Source organism: Centropristis striata, chromosome 1 (genome assembly GCF_030273125.1).
Source record: "Centropristis striata isolate RG_2023a ecotype Rhode Island chromosome 1, C.striata_1.0, whole genome shotgun sequence".
Taxonomy (NCBI): Eukaryota; Metazoa; Chordata; class Actinopteri; order Perciformes; family Serranidae; genus Centropristis; species Centropristis striata.
This window is the reverse complement of record NC_081517.1, coordinates 34,087,964-34,099,311: the sequence shown is the minus strand read 5'-3', so window position 1 is coordinate 34,099,311 and position 11,348 is coordinate 34,087,964. Positions and strand designations below refer to the sequence as shown.

The 11,348-nt window shown below is 38.6% G+C and overlaps 1 protein-coding gene across 2 annotated transcripts; it reads right to left on the bottom strand.

Moving 5' to 3' along the window:
• Nucleotides 1–3,361: 3,361 nt before the first annotated feature.
• On the bottom strand, nt 3,362–10,967 carry znf207b (zinc finger protein 207, b). 2 transcript variants are annotated; one of them, XM_059339726.1, is made up of 11 exons: nt 10,750–10,967; nt 9,610–9,736; nt 9,290–9,428; nt 8,760–8,942; nt 8,213–8,288; nt 7,986–8,047; nt 7,145–7,284; nt 6,670–6,768; nt 5,484–5,735; nt 4,953–5,112; nt 3,362–4,124 (listed from the first exon to the last, which is right to left on the bottom strand). In XM_059339726.1, exons 1-11 carry the CDS (start codon nt 10,788–10,790, stop codon nt 3,973–3,975), a joined length of 1,431 nt encoding a protein of 476 aa, XP_059195709.1. In that variant the 5' UTR covers nt 10,791–10,967; the 3' UTR covers nt 3,362–3,972. The 2 variants fall into 2 exon arrangements, with proteins under 2 accessions (XP_059195709.1, XP_059195717.1); XM_059339734.1 differs by lacking the exon at nt 6,670–6,768 and having other exon boundaries at nt 10,750–10,965.
• Between the last annotated feature and the right edge of the window lie 381 nt (nt 10,968–11,348).

Sequence of the window (11,348 nt, the reverse complement as noted above, 5' to 3'; positions counted from 1 at the left end):
TAATGTTAATGATTACCTGAACTATCAAGGCACACTACATCAGATGCTTCTCTGTACTTATCCCACACGAATAATTATTAATTTATACATATTCATTTTCTAAAGCATTTTTACTTTATTATGCTGAATTAATGGCTGCAGTAGTGCCACAAAAACAGTTAAAATGTATAATGCTTCTTTAATTTCCCCTCTCTTAACTATAACTGCTCTCATATTACAGTATATAGTGTAAACAAACTTATTAGACTGTCTAACACAACAGATTTTCTCTGGATTTCCATCATGAGGTTATTGAGTCTAATGTGAATGTGTTTAGAGGGGTCAATAATACTCCCAAAAGCCACCAGGAGGTGCACTAGTTCTTCAATACCCACACACACACTGAGCACCTAAAGGAGCTGAGAGCCCCAGAACAGTGGATTTCACATGAAGTTAGAATTTAAATGAAGGAAAACAAGTGGAAGCAAAATATTGCAGCAATTGTATTTCTTTATTCATGAAACATGTGAATCTGACATGACAATAACATTTTGCTTCAAATGTCAAGCTACTTCCTGTTTTAAAAAACTTAGATGACAGCTTCTATACCTCTAAATACAATTACACCTGATCAAAAAACTAATTTGAAAAAAATACTGCTAAAAAAGTGCAGACTATAAGCGATACACAGGATTTGGACTGACCATGAGTTTGCCAAAAACAAATTTCTTTAAAATGTAATACATTTCAGCTATAATTACTGTCAAATAAAAAATTTCCTTAGTGGTACTTTTAATACTTACAGTAAATGTCGTGGCCAACAGCTTCTGATCTGAGCTTACAAAAAGTCAGCTGGTCCAAATTTAGGGGAAAAAAAACCACCAACTTTTCCCTTGCTTATCTCTATTGGCATCTAACCATGCCGGATGTTGGCTTTATCTGTCAGACATCGGTTTCTGCACCTTCACTTCAAATACAAGTGAGGTAAACGGATGCTCGTTTGTGGGTTTTTTTAATTTCTTTATTACTAAATAAAAAACTCCATATAAAAAGCGGAGACAGTTTCTTGAAAGTTTTTTTTCATAACTTTAAACTAATTTTAAAGGGACACCACCAATTTCACACAGTAAGACCATTCAGCATTTGACAACAGTAATGGATCATTCTCTGTGGTGCTGAAGTCTAAAATAAATGTCCTGAAACTAGGCCTAAGGCTTTAACTCTGTTTTTTGGTGGTGTTTTTTTGAAGTTTGACAGACAAGGGTGTTGTCTCTCACTTGAACCTTGGACCCGCCTGCCTGCACCAGTTCTCTGAAGCTCTGTGCGTTCCTGTTGCCTCAAATGCTGCTCATAGACAACCTTATAGGTTAAAAAAGCACCCAAATTCAAGTATGTAAGGATTTTAGCAACACGTTCCCATACATCGTAGTGGCAGCTCCATTGCCCATGGTAACAGTTTATTCGTATAGAGTGGGGAAGTGATATCTGGTCGCTCAAGATACACGTGAGAACGCATTCTAATGCCAGGTGTGATTATTCACCTTTGATCAGAGGACGCATGTAAAAAAAAACAAAAAAACAAAAAAAACAAACAGGTATGAACAGCCTAAAGGAAACAAAGCGAACAGGTGCCAGATCGTAAGCACACAGTCTAGAAGAAACTATAAAAAATGGTGGAAAAATAGTGCAAAATGGCTAGGTAAACCACCAAGCAGACAAACTTGTCCCAAAATGCAAATTAATCTAGGGTTGGCTTTCGCTCACAGATGAGTAACGTGGTTCGGGGGTGAGCACTTCATGCCTCGTAAAGCCGAGGAGGGGGGGCCATTAAATGTTGCATTTATGAACTACAGTGATCAAATCCTACTCATTGTGCCTTTAATCTCAAAATACTCTTTAATACCAAAGTACCTTTAAATAGGATTAATGCGTTACTTAGGGCATACTCTCTTTAACAAAACACCTATGTAGGTTTTCAATTACCTCATACATTTTAAAAACACACTTTAAAACAATAAATCATGTGACACAAGTCCTAGCATTCAGACAGACCCACACTATAATAAACATCAGGTACTTACTGGGTTTAACTGACCTTTCCTGCCAGCTGAGTGGGTTTTAAGGCTGATATGGATGGGCTACAACAACAAAAACAAATACAAAGCAGTAAGTGATATGTGCAGAGGAAAGTTGTGCCACACCAAAAACCTACAAGAACTTCTTGTCACTGTCTTTTGATCGTTATGTGTACTAAATTTGCATGACTGCTGTGCACATCTTTGTGTGAACAATCAGATTTATTATCTCAGACGACGCTCTGTACAGCTATCGCCAACACAGTACTGTTGCAGATGACAATGGCTGATGATTATGTAAAACATTTCTAATAGAAACGATGGACAAAACAGAAAAACACCCATCAATATAAACTAGCAGTGATAAATGCCAATCAAGCAAAGCAGTTTTCTTGAGACCGGTTCAGGTGTTTCTTCTTACGCTGTAATTTAAAGACCCAGTTTAGAAACATGTTTGGTTCCGTTTTTTCTTGCTGATGCAGATTTTTTTTCTGTTTGGATTGAATCCATTGATTTTGAAACTTTACTTCCTACATCCTTTTGCAGAAATTGAGGGCAAGCACTTCAGGGAAATGCTGCCGTCAATCAAAAGAGTTCCCATTTATCAGGTTGTACCACCATAATAGTAATTTAAACGGGGACAAACCAGTGAGTCTGATCGCCAGTGAATTGCTTGTCAGTTGCAAACTATGTTGTACAGTCAAAAAATTGCATTAACCTTGTACTTTAAAGAATGAAAGTTAAGCCTTAACCCAAACTTACAATCTTAAAAAGAAAACCCAGGAGTTGAGCTTGACAAAATTGGAATTTAACACAAAGCTTCTGTATTGTTGGGTTTTTTGTTTTGTTTGCCCCCTGGAATGCATTATGGGGACATAGTTATGATATATGACAAACACTAACATTATAGCATTCATGCATGTTTGAGTACTGGTATGCGTTTATAGAAATAAGTTAATGAAACAGGAATGAAATTTAGTTTATCCTTGACTTCTGTGTAAGTACTACATGTACAAGAATAATTATTTAATCTGGCAGTTATTTCCATCATTATCATGAGTTCACATGCAGTATTTGGAACCAAAAGTTGGCCAACATCTTAGTTTTTGTGCTGTTTTGTTTGATCTTTTGCTGAACAATCATCAAGACAATGTCAGGTGGACTCCACAAACAAACAGATGATGGCAAACTTGGTTTTTAAATACCTGATGAAGTCCTGTCGGTAAACAGCAGAGCCATAAGATAAGATAAGAACACCAGTACAAACCTTCATCACTCACCTCCACGCACGTCAGGACAAACCAGCATTGGATTTCAAGATGAATTTTATTACAACAGATTCATAAAACATTACAAAGGATGCATACAGGTACCCTTTTGACCAGGACATATTAAAAACAAACCTGAAATAAGGATAAAGCTAGAGACTGATGAGTCGTCAATTTGTAACACTACTTAGTTGGAATCATCTTCATCACTGAGACCCTCACCAACCAAGGTTGGGGACGCAAGTCCAACAGCACCTAAGCATGCTGTGAGGGTCTCAATAAAGCTACCAAAAAAAAAAAAAAACGAAATAAACAAACTAAAAATAATCAAATGTTTACAAGAGAAACTTGCCTTTGTAAGGGGTTGGTACGCTCATGTAACTCCAGCAGCTTCAAAAGAAATATGAATAATTTTAATACACTTCACTTCTATAAACCTGAGTGAAACCTATGGGGGGAAAAATATATCCTCACATGTAATCAAATGACAACAAAAGATGGTACAATAAATGTCCGTGTGTTCTAACAAATAATGTTTGTCTTCACCACCACTGGTCTTACTGCTTTTTGCTTGCAGCTAGGTTTGAAAAAGCACAATGATGAGAGAAAGGTGTTAACCTCAAACCTAATGTGGTGGCTGCTTTGCTGCTTCAGTAGCGTCCAGCCGGAGACATGGCAGGTGGCCTCATGCCCATGGGAGGGCCTCCCTGGTAGGGGGGCACCATAGGAGGACCCTGCCCATATGGAGGCATCCCTCCAGGCATGTAGCCGGGCATGCCCTGAGGAGGAGCACCATACTGACCTGCAGGGAGAGCACAGGGAATGCAAGAAGGTGTTAATGCTGCCATCCAAAATATTAAACAGTTGATGTCCATTAAACTGCAGCTTATAAAAATTAAAACTTGTGCCTACTCTTTAGTTTAGTAATTTAAGAGCAATGTAACATCCAATTTTAGTTTGAACTTGCCCTCCTTACATATAAAAAAATGCATTTAAAATGTATACTATGGAAGAATGGTATGGAATAATCTTGGAAATATTTAAAATGTAAAAGTTGACTTATTCGTCCCAGATCCAATAAGACAAATTCTATCAAATTTGGAATAAAAGGATCACAGTTATAACCACAATGTGAGCAAACTATGTATGAATCAATTTATCTCTTTTCTTGATTGGAACCGTAGAAAAATAAGCTTCATTGGTTGGAATTAAATAGTTTTGTTATTAATAAGGCGTGGAATGGAAATAAAGGAAAATTAAACCCAAACATTTCTTTTTACATTAAAGAACAAGTACACACAGGTATGTAGGCACATGTGTGCATATGCATGTACATCTATATAAAAAACTTTGGTAGTATTGAAATGCTTTGGTACACTTTGAAATATTGCTTTTTCCAAATAATAAAATTAGAAAAAAAATTAAACGGCATACTAAAATCTAGTTAGCTAAGGATTTCATATGCCATAAAAAAATTAAAGAGGCAAAAAAGGTGATTTCAGTGTAATAAAAACAATTCACGAAAAAAGAGAAGAAAGAAAGAAAAAAGAAAGAAAAGAGATGGTGTTAAGTTGTAATTGTTGAACTACATGTGATGCATATTTTACACAGACCGATTTCCTTTTCTTACCATGCATGGGATGCCTCATGCCCGGCTGCTGTGGTGGCATGCCTTGCTGTGGGGGCATTATGCTGCCCACAGCTGCCACTGGGGGAGCAGCCACATGGGCCTGACCCGGCCTGGATGTAATAAGACGCTGATAACGGGGCAACTGGGCCTTCATCTCTTCCTGTTGGCAGGGACAACACACAGAACAAACATTTAGACTACGGAAACACTGTTATGCCCCTTACAGTACAAAAATAAACACTCACAGAAATGAGGAGAAATTGGGTACCAATGTTGGCGAGCCCTGATTTCACACTGAGGATATTCAAGTTCAGAATCATCCTTCAACATAACCACAGAACAGAAACTACTAACAGTAAAGATATACAATCTAAATGATTGGCTGATAATCCATAAATATCTATCTTCATCTCTTCAGACCTAGATTAATGATCAAATACTGCACTAGCCAATTTATCAATAGGTGTACTATTATATGTATCAGTCATTACTTACTGTGAAAGAGCAAAGTAGAAAGCTCAAGCAACTTACCAGTGAGATATCCTCATCAGGATGGATCAACTTACTAGTTGCACTCGTGGTGGTGAGGGTGGCAGGCTTGGTGGCCACTGTGGCCGGGGGTTTGGCCACAGTGTTGCTAGAGGGGTTAGAAGAAGCAGAAGTGGAAGAGGAAGAGGAGACAGAGGGTTGGGTGTAGGCAGGGAATGTAGCTTTGGGAGGGTCAGAGGAGGCGGCTGTACTGTGGGAGTTTGAAGGTGCGACTCCTGAAGTGCTCTGCTGGGCCTGTACAAAGACACAATACAGGTAACTGACTGGTTGTCCAAACTGGTGTGCTATAATTTTTCATAGATGCAAAAAACTATTAAAGACGCAAACATCCTCAATGAACTATACCAGTGACAATCACTTTGTAACAAATTACTTTGAGAAATTTCAATCCCAAACATTCAAATTAAAAGTGGACCTATTATGCTTTTCCTTATTTTCAGTCACATATATAAACATTATAGTGTCATGTGCACTATAAGAAAAAGAAAACATTTTTTAACATTAAAGCACATAAAGGTGTTCAAGGAGAAACTCAAAATATGAGTGAATGCTGAAAATTAGCATTATGTCCCCTTTAAGAAGGTTTGCATTTTTTAAAGACTCAAATGTGCATTTTTTTTCAAGATTTGGTCACTGAATTTACCAAAGTAGTATTTAGGATTCCACTTTAAATGCGGAAATTGCATAACATGACTAAAACACTTTGTATCCAGAACAGTAAATCAACCATCAGACGAAAAAATAAATCTTGAGATACAAGTATCACCAATCATGTGACATTTAGAATTCAGATAATGGGGAAAAACTGACAGTGTTATGCACTGTTGCAGCATACAAAGTCAAAGCATAATGTGTAGTTCATGCTTCAGAGGTTAGGAGGGATGAATGATGCAAAACAAGATCCATGTGAATCCATTATTACGCCTCATTCTGCATTAATTAAAGCACATGCACAGTAATAAAGCTCACAGACAAAGAGTATGATAGTTGTTGTCAGGGATAATTATCCTCAGACACAAACATTACAGCCAACAGGCTTGTTTTGATGCACAAGGCAAATACTGCTGGTTATACTGCTAGTTTAAAGCTTGGCAATTTACAGGCAGAGTTAATAAATAAGCAACATGCAGCTGCCACAGCCCAAGTCAAGTCCTGTCTGTGAGCGTACTTGTGGCGTGTTAGGAAAGGGAGGCTGGGAGGAGGCAGACTGAAGGTCTGCAGGTGGAGAAGAAACAGCTGCTGTGCTGCTGTGGACACCAGCGCCCATCTGCAGCATGGTGGAAAGGAGATCACAGTATTGGCATGTAGCATGTCCACATCCTATCCAAACTCTATTGTGACAAAATATTCTACATAAAAGTGATACTGAATTTTAAAATATTAGATGGAGGTGAGAAAGACAGAAAAAGAGGAACAGGTGACCACAGGAAATGAGGAAACAGGATATAGGAAATCAGAAGAAATAATATCCCTGAGCAAGTATTGTGTTCATAAGAAATCATATAGAAGGTTTAACAACCTAGAATACTGACAACATTCTACCTTGAATCAGGGGACAGGCTTACAGAAACAACTAAATAATCAAAAAAAGTTTGCAGAGTGTGTGTTGTTGGCATGGGTGGGCGGGGTTGGATGGTGCCCACCTGTGCTGCACTGGGGAAGAGAGGTTTGGTGACGGCAGGCTGGGCCACTGGTACTGCCGGTCGACTGGGTATCTGTCCTGCTGCCGTTACTTGGGCCATATGGGGCATCCCTGGCCTTGGAGCCATGTGAGGTGGCATTCCTAAACAATAATGAAAACAGGTAAATTAACCCTTATTGCACCATTACATCAAGAACATCAATGAGAAGCTGAATGTCAAAGACCAGTGTCAGTTTCTCAAGACTGCCACTTAACCCAAATCTGAAATCACTCACATAAAAATAGTTACATTTTCAGCTACACCTGCCGAACAGTAGAGATACACCAAATACTTCAAACAAACTGAAAGACTTTATATGTGCAAGTTTTCAGTTGTGTGGATATTTGTCATAGGGGTGTGCCATATCGTATCGTTCACGATTATACCGGTATATTTTTTTCATGGGTAAAAAAAATGCATATCATGATACTGGCAACATTCCCTAGTTCTTGACGTAGTGACGTAAGGATTTCCTATTAATTAGCTAGACTGTGGCAGCCCGCCAGAGTCTCATGTGCCGCGTTAACGTCACATTTCAAGCTACTGAAAGTATATTTACACTATTCATAATAAAAAGTTATTTTGCGTTGTGTCTCTGCTCAGCAGTACGTCTGTCACCCGTCAGTCTGTCAAACCCAGACCCACCTCCCCGCCCTCCTCCGAGACATTTGCGCGCATTCGCATTCACACACACACACACTGAATATACCAAGCTTCCCTCCTCATTGCAAATTATTACTCAGTCAAATTATATGTGGAACAGATTTTAATTTTCTCTTTTAACCCAAAATACACAACTCACCATGGGGTATACCGGGCATCCCTGGCATCATGGGAGGCATCATTCCCCCCATTTGCATCATGCTGCAATGAGACCAAAACGATAACAATGATTTGGTGTTACTACCACTACAGTAAAAATGCATCTAGTTTATATCCTAAAACATAGTAAGCTGTTAGCGGTGTACAGTCAATTTATAAAGATCAGAAAACAGAACTTAATCTAAAATGTCATTAAAAATCTCTTACGCTGGTGGCATTCCGTGCATGGCAGGTGGCATGCCATGCATCATTGGAGGAACGCCCGGCATCATGGGAGGCATTCCTGTAACAGTGAGTCAAATGAAACGTTCTGTTTACTAACAAATCAACATTACATTACTCTAAAACAGGCAGCTATACATCTAGGCAACTGAACACACATGCATAAATCCAACACTGTCTGCAACACTTCTTGCTGGATCTGTACAGTTTGTTGAATAACACATGAATGCTTGGATTCAGTGCTTTCTTCCAACATATTCCTTGGTAAAGCATGAAGAGCCTTGCCTCATAAATCCCTTTCCAGTAACAGTCTTTAAGTTATTTAGAATTGACTATTGTAGGAAGCTATAATTCTTCTGCTTTGAGCAAGGAAAAAGTATAAACTTTTTCAGGTCACATGGTTCACATAAAGTCATGAGTCTGTGGAGTCTGACTGAAAAGGAAGTAAAGTTAAGATTTTTTATATCATTATTTTGTCAAGCTGAGTCAGTGCAAATTCACAACTTCTGCTTTTTACTTAGGAGGTTCTTGCCTTGATATCCTGCATGCATTCCAGGTGCCCCTGCCACAGGAGGCATCCCAAGCTGGGCCATTGGAGCAGCGTAGCCCGCCTGTGGCTGGACAGCTGCAACCTGCTGAACTGATGGTCCTGCTTCGTCATCATCATCGTCGTCTTCATCGGAGTCATCCTGATTTGACTTCTTCTTTTGACTCTCTGAAAACGGAATCGTAACAGTAATAATTAAGGTTCTGGTGAGGTTTAAATGAAATGTAAATATACAAATTTCCCCAAAAATGTGAAGTTTGGTATAAATGTAAGCACCCAGCTTTCAAAAACAAAGTATTTATAGAGCATCTAAACCATCGTGGGATAATCCCAGGATTTACGCACCACAACCTCTCATGACCCTTACCACATAATACCCTGTACCAGGAATCTGCCTTAACCATAAATCATTTACAATATATATAAAAACCAATATGAAATCGAATTAAAAAAAAGACATTTGGTCTAAGCTTTTACTCGAATTGTTCAGAATAGTGCACGCAAAGTGTACAAACCTTGTGATTTCTGTTCTAACGTTCGTCTTCTTTCCTGCATGTCTTTCTCTGGAATCCCCTCCATACCATAGATTTCCAGCTCGATGTCCGTTCTTCCAGGAATTGCATTTGGCACACTGTCAATCGTCTCTTTGTGTACCTGCAACACATGCAAAGTTAGTCAGTGCACGCATTCATGAAAGGCAAGGTACATCCACCGCCCACTTTATGACAAATAATAGCTCTTTTCTGAGTAAAACGTTACAGGAACTGTGGAACCAAAGACATTTAAACTGAATAACTAATATATAGGAAAATGATTGAAAGCATAAGGCACTCACCTGCATGCAGTGAATAGCCAAGCCTGGGCCTGTGTACAACTTCTTGTGGCAAATATGGCATTTAAAATGCTTTGCCTTCTGATGCTGAATGAGAATCTTTTCATCGTCAAAATCTCGATTACAATACCTTGAGTAATGAGTTAAGGGCTGTGTTGAAACAGGAGCAAAATGCATGCACTTTTTCAGTGGTCAAATTCAAGCACTTTTAAAGGACTTTCAAGGTCCATTTTCAAGCTTTTCCAGTACCTAACAACGGTTATAAGTTGCATGTTTTAGATGAGTACTTACATGCTAAAAGGGGTAATTTCACTCAACCATACCAACAGCGATGGTATTACGCTTTTAACAACCAAAAGAACAGTTTGCTAATCTCAATATTCAATTTAGTATTTTATTCATTGAACATGTAATTATCTATAGTCAGATTGCACGAGAAATACAGTACGAATTTCAAGCATTTTATCCAAAATTACAGAAATACTTTTCAAACCTTGAAAATACAACATTAAAATATGAGCATTTTCAAGGATTTCAAACATCCGTAATGTAATGTAAAAATTCGTATGCACCCTGATGCAAATCAACAAAGCCAGAAAACCAGTGTAAGCCTCCAAAACAACGTTAAAGTTGCCTAAATTAAACCCCGTGCTCGGAAGGGTAGACTTAATCCCCATTTAATAGCAATTACCGGGCAATGCAAATTGTAAGGTTACACAACAACACGGAAAACCACAAGGTTCCTCGTAAAACCACACGGTTTCCGAGCAACTAGCCTCGGAGCTAAAATCATAAGATTAAATGCTACTCTGAATCATCGATGCATTGCTAATAGGTGCTAACGTTAGCCAATATCGAAACCATGAACGAGGAGTTATTAGCAACAGCGTGAACTCAACTCAATCTACTACGGCGAAATGTACTCGACATCAAATATTTTATAGGCATTAATCGCATGCTGGATAAAAAAACAATTCTTAAAATGATTAAACAAGCGTACAATATCATAATAGTTAGGCTAGCGTTAGCCAAGTCAACGAGCCCTCCCAGAGGCTAACGATAGCTCCGGCCTTCCTTTTGTCAAGCTAACGTTAGCCTCCAGCATCTATACGGTTGTATTATGTCGTCCAGTCAAAAGGATACCAGCACCATGGCTTCATCTGCTTCTTCTTCTTTCGTCCCATTGTTAACGAATACTGTAAAAAGAGGGCTTACAACGTTAAATACTAGCCTTAATTATCTGTTTGACAACAGCATGCTGTAGTCCCGTAACAACGCCGAAAATGGCGCCGGGCTGGAGGAAGTTAAAGCGGAGGCTTCAGTCTCGCGAAGGCAGAGAAAAGACGTCATGGCATAGACACGCCCCGAGACACGTTAATAATGTAATAATGTATTACGGGACTATTATACTGTTATATATAATAACATTATATTATATATTAATGCTCCCATAACACATCCATGATAGCCTATCATATCATGTCACCTCACTGTTTTAAATAGTATACTGTGTATATTACCCTGCCTATATTTATTAGGGCCTGAGCAGGCAACAACCTGTAAGGTCCCTATTGTATTTCGAATGATTTTTTTTTCTTCTTCTTCCCAAATGATCGCATTTTTCACTGCCTGAACATACCCCAAAACTCATGAAACTTTAAATATTAGTCACACCTGGCGAAAAATTTTATAATCTATTGTCATCCTGAATTTCCACCACTAGGTGGCGCTATAATAAAGGA